Source organism: Numenius arquata, unplaced genomic scaffold (genome assembly GCF_964106895.1).
Source record: "Numenius arquata unplaced genomic scaffold, bNumArq3.hap1.1 HAP1_SCAFFOLD_1473, whole genome shotgun sequence".
In the NCBI taxonomy this organism is placed as follows: Eukaryota; Metazoa; Chordata; class Aves; order Charadriiformes; family Scolopacidae; genus Numenius; species Numenius arquata.
Window position 1 is genome coordinate 1 of NW_027415659.1, and position 17,776 is coordinate 17,776.

Consider the following 17,776-nt stretch of genomic DNA (forward strand, 5'->3'; position numbering starts at 1 on the left):
CCTGTGACCCCCCAAACCCTTCTCTGACCCCCCCAAACCCCCTGTGACCCCCCCCAAACCCCCCTCAAACCCCCTCCTTGGCCCCCCAAACCCCCTGTGACCCCCCCACTCCCCCCTGTGACCCCCCAAACCCTTCTCTGACCCCCCCACTCCCCCCTGTGACCCCCCCACTCCCCCCTGTGACCCCCCAAACCCTTCTCTGACCCCCCCAAACCCCTCTGTGACCCCCCCAAACCCCCCTCAAACTCCCTCCTTGACCCCCCAAACCCCTGTGACCCCCCCCACTCCCCCCTGTGACCCCCCCAATCCCCTCCGTGACCCCCCCAAACCCCCCCCAATCCCTTCCGTGACCCCCCCAAACCCTTCTCTGACCCCCCCACTCCCCCCCGTGACCCCCCAATCCCTTCTCTGACCCCCCCAAACCCCCCTCAAACCCCCTCCTTGACCCCCCCCTCCCCCCGTGACCCCCCCAAACCCTTCTCTGACCCCCCCACTCCCCCCTGTGACCCCCCAATCCCTTCTCTGACCCCCCCAAACCCTTCTCTGACCCCCCAAACCCTTCTCTGACCCCCCCACTCCCCCCCGTGACCCCCCCAAACCCTTCTCTGACCCCCCCCCAAACCCCTGCGTGCCCCCCCCCCCCCCCCGATGCCCCGCGGTTTCCGCACGGCCCCCCTGGGTCTGGGGGCGATCGGGGGGGTCCCCTACAGCCTGTGGGTGCTGCAGGAGGGCTACAGCCGCCCCCACCCCGACGGCACCCTGCGGGCCGACGGCACCGTCACTTTGGTAGCCGGGGGGGGCCCCGTCACCGCTCTGGTGGACACGGGGGGGCCCTGGGGCGGCCCCAGCCTCTTGGAAAAGTTGGGGTCCCGGGGGGTGTCCCCAGAAGACGTCACCCACCTGGTTTGTACCCACGGCCACTCCGACCACGTGGGCAACCTCAACCTCTTCCCGGCGGCCACCCTGGTGCTGGGCTACGATGTGTGTCGCGGGGCCGGCCGCTACGTCCCCAACGGGTTGGCCGAGGGGCGACCTTACGTCCTGGACCCCGGTCACCTGGAAGTGGTGGCCACCCCGGGTCACACAAGGAGCCACGTCAGCCTGGTGGCCAGGGCTACCTCCCTGGGGACGGTGGTGGTGGCCGGGGACTTGTTCGAGAGGGAGGGGGACGAGGGGGAGTGGGAGGCGCTGAGCGAGGACCCCCGGGAGCAGGAGAGGAGCCGGCGGCGAGTGGTGGCCATGGCCGACGTCATCGTGCCGGGGCACGGGCCACCATTCCGCGTCATCAAGGAGTGGGGGGAGGAGGAGGAGGAGGAGGAGGAGGAAGAAGGGGCCACCACCGGAGGTGGCCACGAGGGACGTCGTGGGGACAAGTCCAAGGGCGATGGAAGCCTTGGAGATGCCACCAAAGCATGAGAGAACCCTTGGGGACATCGGGAGGGACCTGGGGACACCCCCAATGGAGGTGGAACCCCTGGAGATGCCACCAAGGAGGAGGACAATGGGGTTGGAGATGTCCCCAAACCATGAGAGACCCCTTGGGGACATCAAGAGGGACTTAGGGACATCAGGAGGGACATGGGGACGAGTCCAAGGGTGATGGAAGCCTTGGAGATGCCACCAAAGCATGAGAGAACCCTTGGGGACATCGGGAGGGACCCGGGGACATCAAGAGGGACTTGGGGACATCAGGAGACTCCTTGGGGACATCAACGGACTCCTTGCGGACATCAGGAGGGACCTGGGGACACCCCCAATGGGGGAGGGACCCTTGGAGATGCCACCAAGGAGGAGGACAATGGGGTTGGAGATGTCCCCAAACCATGAGAGACCCCTTGGGGACATCAAGAGGGACTTGGGGACGTCAAGAGGGACTTGGGGACATCAGGAGGCTCCTTAGGGACATCAGGAGGGACATAGGGACGAGTCCAAGGGTGATGGAAGCCTTGGAGATGCCACCAAAGCATGAGAGAACCCTTGGGGACATCAGGAGACTCCTTGGGGACATCAAGAAACCCCTTGGGGACATCAAGAGGGACCTGGGGACATCAAGAGGGACTTGGGGACATCAAAAGACTCCTTGGAGACATCAAGAGGGACCTGGGGACACCCCCAATGGAGGTGGAACCCCTGGAGATGCCACCAAGGAGGAGGACAATGGGGTTGGAGATGTCGCCAAACCATGAGAGACCCCTTGGGGACATCAAGAGGACTTGGGGACATCAAGAAACCCCTTGGGGACATCAAGAGGCACTTGGGGACATCAGGAGACTCCTTAGGGACATCAGGAGACTCCTTGGGGACATCAAGAGACTCCTTGCGGACATCAGGAGGGACCTGGGGACACCCCCAATGGAGGAGGGACCCTTGGAGATGTCACCAAGGAGGAGGACAATGGGGCTGGAGATGTCTCCAAACCATGAGAGACCCCTGGTGACATCAAGAGGGACTTGGGGACATCAAGAAACCCCTTGGGGACATCAGGAGACTCCTTGGGGACATCAACGGACTCCTTGGGGACATCAGGAGGGACCTGGGGACACTCCCAATGGAGATGGAACCCCTGGAGATGCCACCAAGCCACAAGAGACCCCTTGGGACATCAGGAGACTCCTTGGGGACATCAGGAGGGACTTGGGGACATCAAGAGGCACCTGGGGACAATCCCAGTGGAGATGGGACCCCTGGAGATGTCTCCAAGGAGAAGGACGATGGGGCTGGAGACGTCCCCAAGTCATGAGAGACCCCCGTGGGGACATCAGGAGGGACTTGGGGACACCCCCAATGGAGATGGAACCCCTGGAGATGCCACCAAACCATGAGAGACCCCTTGGGGACATCAATAGACTCTGTGGGGACATCAACAGGGACCTGGGGACAACCTCAGGGGAGGTGGAACCCCTGGAGATGTCCCCAAGAAGGAGGACAGTGGGGCTGGAGATGTCCCCAAGTCATGAGAGACCCGTTGGGGACATCAATAGACTCCGTGGGGACATCAGCAGGGACCTGGGGACAACCCCATGGAGATGGAACCTCTGGAGATGCCACCAAACCATGAGAGACCCCTTGGGGACATCAAGGTACTCCTCGGGGACGTCAGGAGGGACCTGGGGACACCAAGATACCCCTTGGGGACACCCCTTGGGGGACAAGGAGACCCCAGCGATGTCCCCAAGGAATGAGGACCCTTGGGGACGTCCCCAGGGGACAGGGGAGGGACCTGGGGACAAGGAGCCAATGGGAGCTCAGGGACGGGGGGTGGAGGTGCCCGACGTCACTTTGTCACCGCGATGTCCCCCAGGACGTTGTCCCCAGGCCCCCCTGGGACGGGCCAGAGGTTGGTGGCACCTCAGGGTTGGTGGTGGCATCTCAGGGACGTGGCGCCACCCCGTAGGAGATATTCCCCACCCCCCCCGACCAGTCCCATCCCAGTTCCTCCCAGTCCCTCCCAGTGGGACACAGGGACCACCCTTGGGGCCACCTCCAGGACTTTGTGTCCCCCATCCCCCGGGGGGGGTTATAAAAGGGGGGGGAGGGGGGAGAAGGTGACACCGAGGAGCCCCAGCCATGGCTCGGTCCCCGCAGCCCTTGGTGGCCCTGGTGGCCCTGGTGGTGGCCCCGGTTTGGGGGTGGGACAAAAGCGTCACCGTCACCACCCTCTCCGTGGACAACGGGGGGCCCTGGGGGGACTGGGGGGACCCCGAGTTTTGTCCCAAAGGCTCCTACGCCACCGGGTTCCAGCTGAAGGTGGGACATTTCGGGAAGGGGGGGGTGGGGGGGGGGACACACGGGACGGGGACACGGACAAGGGGGGGTGGGGGACGTACCTGGGGGGGTGACACGTGTGTGTGTCCCCCCTCTCTCTCTCTGGGGGTCCCCAAGGTGGAGCCCCACAAGGGTTTCTTCGGGGACGACACCGGCCTCAACGGGGTGCGGCTGCTCTGCGCCAGGGGGGGGGCCGTCACCTCCAGCGAGGGGCCGTGAGTCGGGGGGCGGGGGGGGGGGACATGTGTGGGGTGGGGACGGGACGTGTGGGGCGGGGGGTCCTTCTATGGGGTGAGGGTAGTGGCCGTGGGGGGGGACATGGCGGTCTGTGTGGGGCGGTGGGGGATGTGTGGGGCAGGGGGGGGCCGTGGGGTCCTTCTGTGGGGCAGGGAGGTGGCCATGGGGGGGACATGTGGGGCAGGGGGGGGCTGTGACCTCTAGTGAGGGGCAGTGAGTCAGGGGGGGACACGTGTGGGGCAGGGGGGGATGTGGGGTCCTTTTATGGGGTGAGGGTAGTGGCTGTGGGGGGGTACATGGGGGTCTATGTGGGGCAGGGGGGGGGACACGGGGAGGATGTGGGGCAGGGGGGGGGGATGTGTGGGGCAGGGGGGGGCCGTGGGGTCCTTCTGTGGGGCAGGGAGGTGGCCATGGGGGGGGACATGGGGGTCTATGTGGGGCAGGGGGGGACATGTGGGGCAGGGAGGTGGCCATGGGGGGGACATGTGGGGCAGGGGGGGCTGTGACCTCCAGCGAGGGGCTGTGAGTTGGGGGCGGGGGGGACACATGTGGGGTGGGGGATGTGTGGGGCATGGGGTCCTTCTATGGGGTGAGGGTGGTGGCCGTGGGGGGGGACATGGGGGTCTGTGTGGGGCGGTGGGGGGACACGGGGAGGATGTGGGGCAGGGGGGGGCCATGGGGTCCTTCTGTGGGGCAGGGAGGTGGCCATGGGGGGGGACGTGTGGGGCAGGGGGGGAAGTGGGGTCCTTCTGTGGGGCAGGGAGGTGGCCGTGGGGGGGGGACATGTGGGGCAGGGGGGGGCTGTGACCTCTAGTGAGGGGCAGTGAGTCGGGGGGGGGGACACGTGTGGGGCAGGGGGGGACGTGGGCTCCTTCTATGGGGTGAGGGTGGTGGCTGCGGGGGGGACATGGGGGTCTATGTGGGGCAGGGGGGGGACACGGGGAGGATGTGGGGCGGGGGGGGGACATGGGGTCCTTCTATGGGGCAGGGAGGTGGCCGTGGGGGGGGGACATGTGGGGCGGGGGGGGGGCCATGAGGTCCCTGTCTGTGCCCCTGTCCCCTCTGCATCTCCACCCCCTCTGTGACCACGCCCCCCAGGGTGACCACGCCCCCCAGCCACTGCCCCCCCATATCCCCCACATCCCCCTTCCTCCATGACCACGCCCCCATGTGACCACGCCCCCTCACGACCACGCCCCCCCGGGTGTGACCATGCCCCCATCCGGACCCCCCTTCCCTGTGACCACGCCCCCTCATGACCACGCCCCCTCATGACCACACCCCCTCACGACCACGCCCCCCCGGGGTCTGACCACGCCCCCATCCAGACCCACTTGCCCCCTCGTGACCACACCCCCTCGCGACCATGCCCCCGGGTGTGACCACGCCCCCATCCAGACCCACTCCCACCCATCCCCGTGACCACGCCCCTTCACGACCACACCCCCTCACGACCACACCCCCGGAGGTGTAACCACGCCCCTCGGGGTGTAACCACGCCCCCATCCGGACCCCCTCCCACCCATCCCCGTGACCACGCCCCTTCACGACCACACCCCCTCACGACCACACCCCCCGGAGGTGTGACCACGCCCCTCGGGGTGTAACCACGCCCCCCGGGTGTGACCACGCCCCCACCCAGACCCCCTCCCACCCTTCCCCATGACCATGCCCCTTCATGACCACACCCCCTCGCGACCACGCCCCCTAAGGTCTGACCACGCCCTCCGGAGGTGTGACCACGCCCCCTGCCATTAAAGGCCGCCATTTTGCGCTCTCCCCCCCCCAGGCGCGGCTCCTGGCTCCCGGGGGTGTCCTGTCCCATCGGGGGGGTCCTGGTGGCCTTTCGGCTGCGGGTGGAGCCCCCCCGGGGGATATGGGACGACACGGCGGCCACCGACCTGCACGGGCTCTGCTCCGACGGCTCCTCCCTGGGGGGGCCCGGGGGCCACGGGGGGGCGTGGGGCAACTGGAGCCTCCCCTGCAGCGCCCCCGCGGCGGGGGGGGTGTGCGGGATCCGCACCCGCCTGGAGCCCCCCCAGCGGGGGGGGGACGACACCGGCCTCAACAGCGTCCTCCTCTTCTGCTGCCCCTGAGGGGGACAACGGGGGGGGGAGGACGGACACAGTGAGGGAGGGGGGACACGACACGGGGGGGGGGCCCCCCCAATGTCCTCCCATGACCCACATTGACCCCTGTCCCCCCCCCAGTGTCACCCCCCCGGGTCACCCTGGTGGCCCCCCATGACCCCCACTGACCCCTGACCCCCCCATGTCCCCTCCCCACGGCCCCTCGTGTCCCCCCCCATGACCCCTGTCCCCCTCCACTGTCCCCCTAGGACCTCCATGTCCCCCCCATGACCCCCACTGACCCCTGACCCCCCCATGTCTCCCCCCCCATGTCCCCCCCCCACGGCCCCTCGTGTCCCCCCATGACCCCTGTCCCCCCCCACTGTCCCCCCTGGGACCCCCATGTCCCCCCCATGACCCCCATTGACCCCTGCCCCCCCCCTCCTTGTGGGCCCCCCCTCATTAAACTCGGTGGGTAACAAGCTGGTGTCCTCTCATTGTTGGGGGGCCCTTTGGGGGGACTGGGAGGGACTGGGGGGGGGGTACTGGGGGGCACTGGAAGGGATTAGAGGGGTCTGGGGGTGGTTACTGGGTGACACCGGGGGGCACGGGGATGTTACTGGGGGACACTGGGAGGGGGGAACTGGGAGGTACTGGGGGAAACTGGGAGAGACTGGGGGTTACTGGGAGGGACTGGGGGGCACTGGGGGGTACTGGAAGGGACTGGGAGGTTACTGGGGGGCATGGGGGGAACTAAGAGGGACTGGGCGTTACTGGGAGACTCTGGGGGGCACTGGGAGGTACTGGGGGGGAGTGGGAGGTTATGGGGGGGACTGGGAGGTACTGGGGGACATGGGGGGAACTGAGAGAGACTGGGGGTTACTGGGCGGAGACTGGGAGGGACTGGGGGGTACTGGAAGGGACTGGGAGAGACTGACGGCTCCCGGAGACGGTCGGAGGGGTCGGTAGCGCCCTCCCCTGCCGTAAAGCGCGGCGGTCACGCCGTCGTACCTGCCACGCTGCCGTAAAGCGCGGCAGTGGCGTGTCGTCGCGCCCGTCACGCTGTCGTAAAAAGCGTCGCGCAGGTGTCGTAAAGCCCGGAGGGGGGGGGGGGGAAAGATGGCGGCGGTGACGGTGCGAGCGGCCGCGGCGGAGCCTTGGGCCGGGCCCGGGCCCGCGGTGGGGCAGGAGTGGGGCCGGGAGCCCGTCAGCACCGGCGTGAGTGGGGCTGGGGGGCGCTATGGGGCAGAGGGACCCCCATGGGGAGCTGGGGAGGGGGAGCTGTGGGGCTGGGGGGCGCTATGGGGCAGAAGGACCCCCATGGGGGGGGGCACTTATGGGGCAGAGAGACCCCCGTGATGGGCTAGAGGGGGAGGTTGTGGGGCTGGGGGGCGCTATGGGGCAGAGAGACCCCCATGGAGGGCTGGAGGGGGACTTATGGGGCTGGGGGGCTCTGTGGGGCAGTGGGGGGTCGCTATGGGACAGGGGGGGTCGCTACGGGGCAGGGAGGTTGCTATGGGGCAGTCAGTGGGGCAGTGGGGGGTCACCATGGGGTGGGGGGGGTCGCTATGGGGCAGTCTATGGGGCAGTGGGGGGTCGCCATGGGGTGGGGGGGGTCGCTATGGGGCAGTCTATGGGGCAGTGGGGGGTCGCCATGGGGCAGGGGGGCGGTCGCTATGGGGCAGTCTATGGGGCAGTGGGGGGTCGCCATGGGGTGGGGGGGGTTGCTATGGGGCAGTCTATGGGGCAGTGGGGGGTCGCCATGGGGCAGGGGGGCGGTCGCTATGGGGCGGTCTATGGGGCAGTGGGGGGTCGCCATGGGGCAGTGGGGGGTCGCTATGGGGCAGTCTATGGGGCAGTGGGGGGTCGCCATGGGGCAGTGGGCGGTCGCTATGGGGCAGTCTATGGGGCAGTGGGGGGTCGCCATGGGGCGGGGGGGCGGTCGCTATGGGGCAGTCTATGGGGCAGTGGGGGGTCGCTATGGGGCAGAGCCCCCCATCTCCCCCCTTCCCCCCCCAGACCACCATCATGGCCGTGGAGTTCGACGGGGGCGTGGTCATCGGGGCCGACTCCCGCACCACCACCGGGTGAGGGCGCCGTGATGTCACCGTGACGTCACCGTGATGTCACCGGGGGGGGGGAGGGGGGTGGGTGTGTGTCCCCAGCCCTGAGGGGGGTGGGGAAGGGGGAGGGGTCACTGGGGGTGGGGAGGGGCGTGTTACCGTGTCACGTGGGCGTCGTGATGTCACCAGGGGGCGTCGACCCATCCTCGGGACGTCGCCGTGATGTCACCTGTGATGTCATCGTGATGTCACTATGACGTTAACTCAGACCCACACTGGGGGGTGCCCACCCGTCGTCCCCACCCCCTCCCTTGGTGTCTCGTGTCGCCTGTGATGTCACCGGTGACATCACCACGCCGTCACCTCTCGTGTCACCGTAATGTCACCTCCCGTGACATCACCGTGATGTCACTACGATGTCAACATAGCGGGGGGGGGGGGGGGTGAGGGGGTGTGTCCCCAGCCCCTCCCTCCTCGTGATGTCACCACGACGTCCCTGTGATGTCACTTATGATGTCACTGTGATGTCACCACAAGGGGGGGGGGAGGAGTGTCCATCTTGTCCCACCCCCCAACCCCGGGCAGGTCCTGGGGGGGGGTGTGGTCTCTGCCGTGACATCACCGTGATGTCACAGGTGACGTCAGGGGGACAGTGCGGGTGACGTCACGGTGACGTCACCACAAGGGAGGGGTCCCAGCTGTCCCCATTTCCCCCCCCCCCCCCCAAACCCCTGGGGGTGGGTCTTGGGGAGGGCGGGGGGAAGGGCGGGAGGGGGGGCGTGGCCTCACGATGACGTCACCGGGGGCAGATCGTATGTGGCCAATCGGGTGACGGACAAGCTGACCCCCGTCCACGACCTCATCTTCTGCTGCCGCTCGGGCTCGGCCGCCGACACCCAGGCCGTGGCCGACGCCGTGGGCTACCAGCTGGGCTTCCACAGGTGCCAGGGGGCGGGGCCGGGGCCGGGGGGGCGGGGCCGGGGGCGGGGGGGCGGGGCCAGGGCCGGGGGGGCGGGGTCAGGGTCAGGGGGAGTGTGGGGCAGGGGCAGGGTCGAGTGGGCTGGGGTAGGGTGTGGGCGTGGCCAAGGCAGGGGGCGTGGTCAGAGGGTCTGGAGGTGTGGCCATGGCTGGGGGGCGGGGTCAGGGGGTGGGCTGGGTAGGGGAAGGGTCAAATGGGCAAGGCCAGGGATGGGGGCGTGGCCAGAGCAGGGGGCGTGGTCGAGGGGTAGGGTGTGGGTGGGGCAGTGCCTGGCAGTGGAGGGGTGTGGCCACGGATGGGGGCGTGGCCAGGGCAGGGGGCGTGGTCAGGGTGGGGAGGGTCAAGGGTGGGTGGGGCAGTGCCAGAGAGTGTGGTGGGGGGCGTGGCCGGGGTGGGTGGGGCTGGGAGGGGGCATGGCCTGGGGAGTGGGGAGGTGTGGGCGGGGCCAGAGAATGGCGGGGGGGGGGGGGGAGTCATGGGGGGGTGTGGGCGTGGCCAGGTGGGGAGGGGGCGGGGCCAGGATTGGGGGGGGGGCAAGGCCAGAACACAGCCAGGGTGTTTGCAAGGGGCGTGGTTCCTACGGGGGCGTGGCCTGATCTGTGGGTGGGGGTGTGGTCGGGGAGGGGGTGTGGTCGGGGAGGGGGCGTGGTCAGGGAGGGGGCGTGGCCAATGTGTACGAGGGCATGGGTTGGGGGGGAGGGGGATATGGGCAGGGTGTGGGTGGGGGCGTGGGCAGGGCGGGCAGGGTGTGGCCGTGAGGGGCGTGGCCATGACGTCACTGACCCCGCCCCCCCCCTCTCAGCGTGGAGCTGGAGGAGCCCCCCCGGGTGCGAACGGCCGCCCGGCTCTTCCAGCAGAGCTGCTACCGCTACCGGGAGGAGCTCAGCGCCGGCATCATCGTGGCCGGCTGGGACCCACGGCGCGGGGGGCAGGTGAGGGGGGGGACACCCCTCTGCCCCACAGCGGGACCCCTCTGCCCCATGGCAGGGCTCTCTGCCCCATAGCAGGGCTCTCTTCCCCATAGCGGGGTCTTTCTGCCCCATAGCAGGTCTTTCTGCCCCATAGCAGGGCTCTCTGCCTCATAGCGGGGTCTTTCTGCCCCATAGCAGGGCTCTCTGCCCCATAGCGGGGTCTTTCTTCCCCATAGCGGGGCTCTCTGCCCCACAGCAGGACCCCTCTGCCCCATAGTGGGGTCTCTCTGCCCCATAGTGGGGTCTTTCTGTCCCATAGAAGACTCCTCTTCCCCACAGAGAGGCTCTCTGCCCCATAGCGGGACCCTTCTGACGCACAGCAGGATCTCTCTGCCCCATAGCGGGGCCTTCTGCCCCATAGCCGGCCCTCTCTGCTCCATAGCGGAACTCCTCTTCCCCATAGCGGGGTCTTTCTGCTCCATAGCAGGGCTCTCTGCCCCATAGCGGGACCCTTCTGCCCCACAGCAGGATCTCTCTGCCCCATAGCGGGCCCTCTCTGCTCCATAGCAGGATTCCTCTGCCCCATAGCAGGGCTCTCTGCCCCATAGCGGGGCTCTCTGCCCCACAGCAGGATCTCTCTGCCCCATAGCGGGCCCTCTCTGCTCCATAGCAGGATTCCTCTTTCCCATAGCGCAGCTCTCTTCCCCATAGCGGGGTCTTTCTGCCCCATAGCACCCCCCTCTGCCCCATAGCGGGGCTCTGCCCCATAGTGGGGTCTTTCTGCCCCATAGCACGCCCCTCTGCCCCATAGTGGGCCCCTCTGCCCCATAGCATCCCGTTTTCTAGCTTATGACACGTTTCTTTGCCCTATAATGTTGTCTTTTATATATTAATATCCACTTCTCTGCCCCATAGCGGGACTCCTCTGCCCCATAGCGGGTTCTTCTGCCCCATAGCGGGTTCCTCTGCCCCATAGCATCTTAGGTTCTAGCTCTATAACATTTCTTTTTGTATGCTAATATCTATTTCCCTGCCCTATAGTGGGCTTTCTCTGCCCCATAGCTGCCTCTCGGCTGCCCCATAGCGTCCCCTCTGCCCCCCAAGTGTACATGGAGCCCATGGGGTGCCCCCCCCCCCTTCCCCATAGACCCCCCATAGAGCTCCTTTTTCCTCCTCCTCCTCAGCTCTACATGGTGTTCGTGGTGGGGGGGTTTCTCCTGCCCCACGGCTGCCCCATAGCGTCCCCTCTGCCCCCCAGGTCTACATGGTGCCCATGGGGGGGATGCTGCTGCGCCAGCCCTTTGCCGTGGGGGGGTCGGGCAGCTCCTACATCTACGGCTTCTTGGACTCCGCCTTCCGCCCCGGAATGAGCCGGGAAGAGGGAGAGGATTTCGTGGCCCGCGGTGGGTCCGGGGGTTTGGGGGGCACAGGGGGGTCCTGGGGGGTCCCAAGGGGGTTTTGGGGGTGGCTGGGGGGGGGGCACAGAGGGGTTTGGAGGGTCCTGAGAGGGTCCCAGGGGGGTTTTGGGGGGATGGGGGGGGGGTTACAGGGAGAAATGGGGATCACGGGAGGGTTTGCGGGGGCCCTGGGGGTCTTAGGAGGGTTTTGGGGGGACTTGGGGGGGCACAGAGGGGTTTTGGGGGGACATGAGGGGGTTTAGGGGGGGCACAGAGGGGTTTGGAGGGTCCTGAGAGGGTCCCAGGGGGGTTTTGGGGGGACGTGGGGGGGTTTACGGGGAGAAATGGGGGTCACGGGGGGGTTTGCGGGGGCCCTGGAGGTCTTGGAAGGGTTTTGGGGGGACATGGGGGGACTTGGGGGGGCACAGAGAGGTTTTGGGGGTACATGAGGGGGTTTAGGGGAGGCACAGAGGGGTTTGGAGGGTCCTGAGGGGGTCCCAGGTGGGTTTCAGGGGGACGTAGGGCGGTTTAGGGGGGGAAATGGGGGGCACAGGGGGGTTTTTGGGGGCCACGGGGTGGTCCTGGGGGGTCTTAGGAGGGTTTCGGGGGGGGCACAGAGGGGTTTGGGGGGTCCTAAAGGGGGTCCCATGGGGGTTTTGGGGGGACATGAGGGGGTAAGGGGGGGAAATGGGGGGCACGGGGGGGTTGGGGAGGGCACAGGAGTTTTGGGGGAGTCCTGGGGGGGTTTTGGGGTCCCCCTGACCCGTGTGTGTCCCCCCCCAGGGGCTGGCCATGGGGTGGGATGGCTCCAGTGGGGGGGCTTGGAGGGGTCCCATGGGGTTTGGGGGGGGGTCAGGGGGTTTTGGGGGGTCCTGGTGAGTTCGGAAGGGGGTTTGGGGTGTCGGGGGGGGGGTTGGGGTCCCTCCTGACCCGTGTCCCCCCCCCTTCCCAGGGCTGGCGCTGGCCATGGGGCGAGATGGCTCCAGCGGGGGGGTGATCCGAATGGCCACCATCACCGGGGCCGGCGTGGAGCGACGGATACTGGCCGGGGACCAGCTGCCGGGGGGGGACGGTGGCCCCCTCATCTGAGAGAGCACCCCCAAACCCGGGGGGTGTCCCCCCCTAAGTCTGGGGGAGGGGGCTCAACCCCTTGGGGGGGGGGACACCCCAAACCCCTGGAAGGGGGCACCCAACTTTTGGGGGGGGGCTCAAACTCAGGGGGGGCACCCAAATTTGGGGGGGACCCCAGACACTTGGGGAAAGGAGCACCCAGACCCGGGGGGGGGCACCCCCAGACTTGGGGTGGGACCCCCCAACCTGGGAGGGGTCACCCAAGTTTGGGGGGAGGCACCCAAACCCTGGGAAGAGGGGGGCACCCCAAAACTGTGGGGACTCCCAGCCCTGGGAGGGGACACCCAGACCTTGGAGGGGTTCCCCAACCCTTTGGGGGGTACCCGAAACCCTGGGTGCCCCCCCCCCAAGGTGGGGGTCCCCCGTGGGGGGGGGCTGGGGGGCAATAAATGGCTCCGTGAAGTCACTGCCTTTGTACGGATTTGGGGGGAGGGGGTGTCGCCTCTCCTGTCCGTCCCCCCCCCCGCCATTATGGGGTTCCGTTCTCTTGTCATCCCCTTCCTAGAGACCAATGTACCCTTTCTTGTCACTGCTGGGGGGGAGGGAATGTCCCCTCACCCCCTGATGTCCCCTCTCCTGCTCCCCCCGAAATGCAATGTCCCCTTCTCCGTCCCCTCTGAGGGACCAACGTCCTCTCTCTTGTCACTTCTGGGGGGGGAATGTCCCCTCATCCCCCCCACTATGTCCCCTCTCCTGTCACCTTTGGGGACCAATGTCCCCTCTCCCCCCAATGTCCCCTCTCCTGTCCCCCCCCCGGAGCCCCATGTCCCCTCTCCTGTCCCCTCTGAGAGACAAATGTCCCCTCTCCTGTCACCTTGGGGGGGGGAAATGTCCCCTCACCCCCCCATCTCCCTTCTCCTGTCACCTCTGGACCCCAACCAGCGTCTCCTTTCCTGTCCACCCCCTGCCATTATGGGGGTCCCCATCTCCTGTCACACACACACCCCCCCCCAGAGACCGATGTCCCCTTCCCCTGTCCCCTCCTGAGGCGATGTCCCCCTCTCCTGCCCCCTTTGGGGGGGGGGGGGGAATGTCCCTCCATGTCCTTTCTCCTGTCACTTCTGAGGGGGGAAAATGTCTCCTCACCCCCTGCTGTCCCCTCACCTGTCATCTCCTGAGGCGATGCCTCCTTTTTTGGGGGGGGGATAATGTCCCTCGATGTTCCTTCAGGGGAAAAAATACCCCTCTCCCCCCCCCAGCCGCGTCCCCTCAGCGAAAAAGGGCGGGAAGAAAAAGGCGGGAACGCCTCGCGCCGGGGGCCTCGCCCCCGCCCCTCTGCGCATGCGCGGGGGGAGGCCAGGACACACACACACGGGGGAGTGACGTGTGCAAAAGAGGCGTGGTCGGGGGCGCGGCGTGTGCAGAAGGGGGCGTGGCGTGTGCAGAAGGGGGCGTGGTCTGTGCTGAGGGGACGGGGGCGGGGCCAAAGGGTTCAGTCAGCGGCGGGACCCGCTCGGGGTCGGTCGTGCGTGGGGGATCCCGGACCCACTGAGACCCGACCCCGGACCCACTGAGACACCCCCCCCCCGGACCCACTGAGACCCACCGAAGCCCCCCGGGCCATGGTGGGCCTGGTCCCGCCATGGAAGGAGCTGAGGCAGCTATGGGTGAGTGAGGGGAAAAGGGGCCTGGCCCGATGTGGGGCAGAGCCTCAAGAATGCTGTGGGGCAGGGTACGCTACGGGGCAGGACCCGCCATGGGTCAGACCCCCAACCCTGCTATGAGGCAGGCTCCATCTTTGTGGGCCAGGCCTCCAAGCCCGCAGTGGGTCAGGCTCCGCTATGGGGTAGGCCCTGCCATGGGTCAGGCCCCCAACCCTGCTATGGGGCAGGCTCCATCTCTGTGGGCCAGGCCTCCAAGCCTGCAGTGGGTCAGAGGCTCCGCTATGGGGCAGGCCCCACTTGCTATAGGTCAGCCCCCCAAATCCGCTGTGCGTCATGACCCCAGCTGCTGTGGGTCAGGCCCCATCTCCATGGGTCTGCCCCCTAACCCCGCCATGGGTCTGCCCCCCAACCACATCACTTCTTACTCTCACCATGATTTTGCTTTAATTATTTTAAATCAAGGAGTGATTAACGAAGCACTTTCTAGGGCCGTGGGCGCTCCACGGCGGGGTGTGGGGTGGGGGGGGTAGCCCGCTATGGGGCAGAGGTTGGGGGGCTTCTGCCCCACACCTGACCTTGACAATCAATAAAACACTGATTCCTTCCCCCCCCCCCCTAAAAATTGACCTTGGGCTGGTTGGGGGGCGGAGGGACATGTGTGGGGCAGGAGGGGGGGGAGTCTGCCCCCCAAGTGTGGGGCAGGAGGAGGACGCCGTGGGGCACGTGACCCCGGAGTATTGGGGGAGAGGGAGGGGGATATGGGGCTGCCCCATAGTGGCTCCAACTGATCTATAGGGAGATGGGGGGCACCCCACAGCCCCCGTAGTGACCCAGGGCTGCTCCATAGGGATGTGGGGCTGCCCCATAGCCCCCTATAGGGACCCTGGGACACCCTATAGCCCCCCATAGGCACACCCTCCAGCCCCCAGAGGGCTGTAGGGCTGCCCCATAGCCCCCATAGAGACCATGAGACACCCCCCAGCCCCTATAGGGCTCATGAGACACCCCATAGACCCCCATAGGGCCCATAAACCCTCCCATAGGGCCGCTATGGGGCTGCCCCATGGCCGCTATGGGGCCCATGAGACACCCCCCAGCCCCTATAAGGCCCATGAGACACCCCATAGACCCCCATAGGGCCGCTATGGGGCTGCCCCACAGCTGCTATGGCGCCCATGAGACACCGCCCAGCCCCTATAGGGCCCATAAACCCCCCATAGGGCCGCTATGGGGCCTGTGAGACACCCCCCAGCCCCTATAGGGCCCATGATACACCCCATAGACCCCCGTATAGGGCCCATAAACCCCCTGTAGGGCCGCTATGGGGCTGCCCCACGGCCCCCACAGGGATCACGAGACACCCCATAGACCCTCATAGGGTCCATGTGATGCCCCATAGAGCCCATAAACCCCCCATAGGGCCGCTATGGGGCTGCCCCACGGCCCCCACAGGGACCATAAGACACCCTATAGACCCATAAGACACCCCATAGACCCCCATAGGGTCCATGAGACGCCCCATAGGGCTGCTGTAGGGCCGCCCCCCCGGCCGCTATGGGTCTGCCCCACGGCGCCGTGGGTCAGGCGCTGAGGAAGAGGCGCCGGTACCACTTGTTCATCTGCTCGAGGAAGATGAAGGTGAGCACCGTGTGGGGGCCCAGCCGGGCGTAGTAGGGGGTGAAGCCCTTCCAGAGGCTGAAGAACCCCTCGTAGCGAACCACCTTCACCAGCACGTCCTGGGGGGGGGGGTGAGGGGTGTCAGGGGGGGCCCCCCAACAACCCTGGAGGCGCCCCGTAACTTGGGGGGTGCCCCACAAGTGCAGGGAGTCCCCCCGAACTGAAGGGATCTCAGGGAACCCCACTAAAATCAGGTCACCCCCTTCACCAGCACGTGCTGGGGGGGGGGCAAAAAGGGGGTCGGGGGGGCCCCCAAAAATAGGGGGGGCACCCCATAACTTGGGGGGAGCCCCACAAGTGAGGGGATCTCCCCAAAAACGAAGCTCCCCCTTCCCAAAAAAAAAAGCAGGGAAACCCCCCCAAAACCCACTGGAGGCACCCCATAAAAGAATTGGGGAAGCCCCCCCAAAAATCTGGGGACCCCCCCAAAGTGTTAAGGACCCCCCCCAAAAAGCCTCTTCACCCCCAAAAAAACCGGGGACCCCCCCAAAAATGGGGGGGGAGGGCCAAAATCCCCCCCGGCCCCCCAAAAAAACATTGCTCCCCCCAAAAAGCACTGAGGACCCCCCCAAAAAATCTCTGCCCCCCCCCAAAGTGTTAGGGACCCCCCCAAAAGATCCCTGCCTCCCCCCCAAAAATATTGGGACCGTCCCAAAAATGGGGGGGCCCCCCAAAAATCCCCCCAAGCCCCTAGAAAGCACTGAGGACCCCCCAAAAGAATTGGGACCCCCCCTCAAAAACTCTGCCTCCCCCCGAACTGTTAAGGACCCCCCCAGAAAAACCTCTGCCCCCCCAAAACCCATGTCCCCCCCCAAATATCGGGGACCCCCCAAAAACAGGGGGGCCCCCCAAAAACGAGCCGACCCCCCCCCAAATCCCCCCCGACCCCCCCCAAAAACCATTGCTCCCCCCCAAAACCCACTGAGGACCCCCCCGGAAAACCTCTGCCCCCCTCCAAAGTGTTAAGGACCCCCCCAAAAAGACCTCTGCCCCCCCCCCAAAATATTGGGGACCCCCCAAAAATGGGGGACCCCCAAAAATCCCCCCTGACCCCCCAAAAAGCGCTGAGGACCCCCCAAAAGAACCGGGCCCCCCCCCCAAAAAAACTCTGCCCCCCCCAAGTGTTAAGGAGCCCCCCAAAAAACCTCTCCCCCCCCCAAATATTGAGGACCCCCCCCCAAAAAAAGGGGGGGCCCCCCCAAAATCCCCCCCCCCCCCACTCACCAGCCCGTTGCGATACTCGGGTTTCCCATCGATCGTTCTCATGTTCTGGATCCTGGGGGGGGGGGAGGAATTTGGGGGCAAAAAAGAAGGATTTAGGGGGTGACTGACCAATTTGGGGTGCCCCCCCTTTAGAAAAGCGCCTAATTAAATAGGGGAGGGGATTAATTAATTAAGGGGGGGGGTTAATTAATTAACGCACCGGGTTTTAACGATGTCGACGGGCATGGAGGCGGCGGTGGTGACCAGGCCGCTGATCATACTGGCGCAGAAGTGGCAGAAGATGTCGTCCCGAAAATGACCTGGGGGGGGGGGGGGCCTTAATTTATTTATTTGGGGGAGGGGGGGTGTGTGTGGAGACGACAAGGTTTTTTGAGGTGAAATCGAGGGGTTTTGGGGCTCACCCGAGTCCAGGAGGAACTGCTTGGACTGGGAGTAAGAGGCCAACTGGGCGGCGTTGACCACGACGGCCCGGGCCATGGTGGGGATGCAGCCCTGGGGGGGGGGGGGGGGGGGCAAAAGAGTGAGGGGGGGGCGTTTGGGGAACCCCCCCGTACCCCAAAACCCCCCCTTGAACCCCCAAAATCTGCCCGATCCGCCCCAAAACGCAGGGACCCCCCCCATCCTCCCTCCCCATCATCCAGCCCCGGGGGGTGTAGGTTGATGGGGGAAGGAATAGCCCTGGGGGGGGGGGAACAGAGTGAAAGGGGGCGATTGGGGGA

General features: G+C 66.7%; 4 protein-coding genes across 4 annotated transcripts; 3 read left to right on the forward strand and 1 right to left on the reverse strand.

Moving 5' to 3' along the window:
• The first annotated feature begins 648 nt into the window (after nucleotides 1-648).
• On the forward strand, nucleotides 649-1,416 carry MBLAC1 (metallo-beta-lactamase domain containing 1). Its single transcript, XM_074167851.1, has 2 exons — nucleotides 649-1,345; nucleotides 1,400-1,416. Exons 1-2 carry the CDS (start codon nucleotides 649-651, stop codon nucleotides 1,414-1,416), a joined length of 714 nt encoding a protein of 237 aa, XP_074023952.1.
• Nucleotides 1,417-3,567: 2,151 nt separating this feature from the next.
• Nucleotides 3,568-6,098, forward strand: LOC141478905 (vitelline membrane outer layer protein 1 homolog). The gene is made up of 3 exons (XM_074167847.1): nucleotides 3,568-3,747; nucleotides 3,883-3,980; nucleotides 5,792-6,098. Exons 1-3 carry the CDS (start codon nucleotides 3,568-3,570, stop codon nucleotides 6,096-6,098), a joined length of 585 nt encoding a protein of 194 aa, XP_074023948.1.
• A 1,082-nt stretch (nucleotides 6,099-7,180) lies between these two features.
• PSMB6 (proteasome 20S subunit beta 6) lies at nucleotides 7,181-12,957 on the forward strand. Its single transcript, XM_074167848.1, has 6 exons — nucleotides 7,181-7,289; nucleotides 8,091-8,158; nucleotides 8,944-9,075; nucleotides 9,916-10,045; nucleotides 11,283-11,427; nucleotides 12,374-12,957. Exons 1-6 carry the CDS (start codon nucleotides 7,191-7,193, stop codon nucleotides 12,508-12,510), a joined length of 711 nt encoding a protein of 236 aa, XP_074023949.1. The 5' UTR covers nucleotides 7,181-7,190; the 3' UTR covers nucleotides 12,511-12,957.
• Nucleotides 12,958-14,579: 1,622 nt separating this feature from the next.
• Nucleotides 14,580-17,544, reverse strand: SLC25A11 (solute carrier family 25 member 11). The gene is made up of 4 exons (XM_074167849.1): nucleotides 17,459-17,544; nucleotides 17,257-17,356; nucleotides 17,058-17,109; nucleotides 14,580-15,892 (listed from the first exon to the last, which is right to left on the reverse strand). Exons 1-4 carry the CDS (start codon nucleotides 17,532-17,534, stop codon nucleotides 15,737-15,739), a joined length of 384 nt encoding a protein of 127 aa, XP_074023950.1. The 5' UTR covers nucleotides 17,535-17,544; the 3' UTR covers nucleotides 14,580-15,736.
• Between the last annotated feature and the right edge of the window lie 232 nt (nucleotides 17,545-17,776).

Bases quoted from the DNA above. Each gene is read 5' to 3' on its own strand.
- MBLAC1 (XM_074167851.1), top strand. From the start codon at position 649: ATGCCCCGCGGTTTCCGCACGGCCCCCCTGGGTCTGGGGGCGATCGGG.
- SLC25A11 (XM_074167849.1), bottom strand. From the start codon at position 17,534: ATGGCCCGGGCCGTCGTGGTCAACGCCGCCCAGTTGGCCTCTTACTCC. The intron at 17,357-17,458 runs GTGAGCCCCAAA...CCCCCCCCCCAG, and splicing joins GCAGTTCCTCCTGGACTCGG to GTCATTTTCGGGACGACATC. The intron at 15,893-17,057 runs GTGAGTGGGGGG...CCCCCCCCCCAG, and splicing joins CCGAGTATCGCAACGGGCTG to GACGTGCTGGTGAAGGTGGT.
- PSMB6 (XM_074167848.1), top strand. From the start codon at position 7,191: ATGGCGGCGGTGACGGTGCGAGCGGCCGCGGCGGAGCCTTGGGCCGGG. The intron at 7,290-8,090 runs GTGAGTGGGGCT...TTCCCCCCCCAG, and splicing joins GGGAGCCCGTCAGCACCGGC to ACCACCATCATGGCCGTGGA. The intron at 8,159-8,943 runs GTGAGGGCGCCG...CACCGGGGGCAG, and splicing joins GACTCCCGCACCACCACCGG to ATCGTATGTGGCCAATCGGG.
- LOC141478905 (XM_074167847.1), top strand. From the start codon at position 3,568: ATGGCTCGGTCCCCGCAGCCCTTGGTGGCCCTGGTGGCCCTGGTGGTG. The intron at 3,748-3,882 runs GTGGGACATTTC...GGGGTCCCCAAG, and splicing joins CCACCGGGTTCCAGCTGAAG to GTGGAGCCCCACAAGGGTTT. The intron at 3,981-5,791 runs GTGAGTCGGGGG...TCCCCCCCCCAG, and splicing joins GTCACCTCCAGCGAGGGGCC to GCGCGGCTCCTGGCTCCCGG.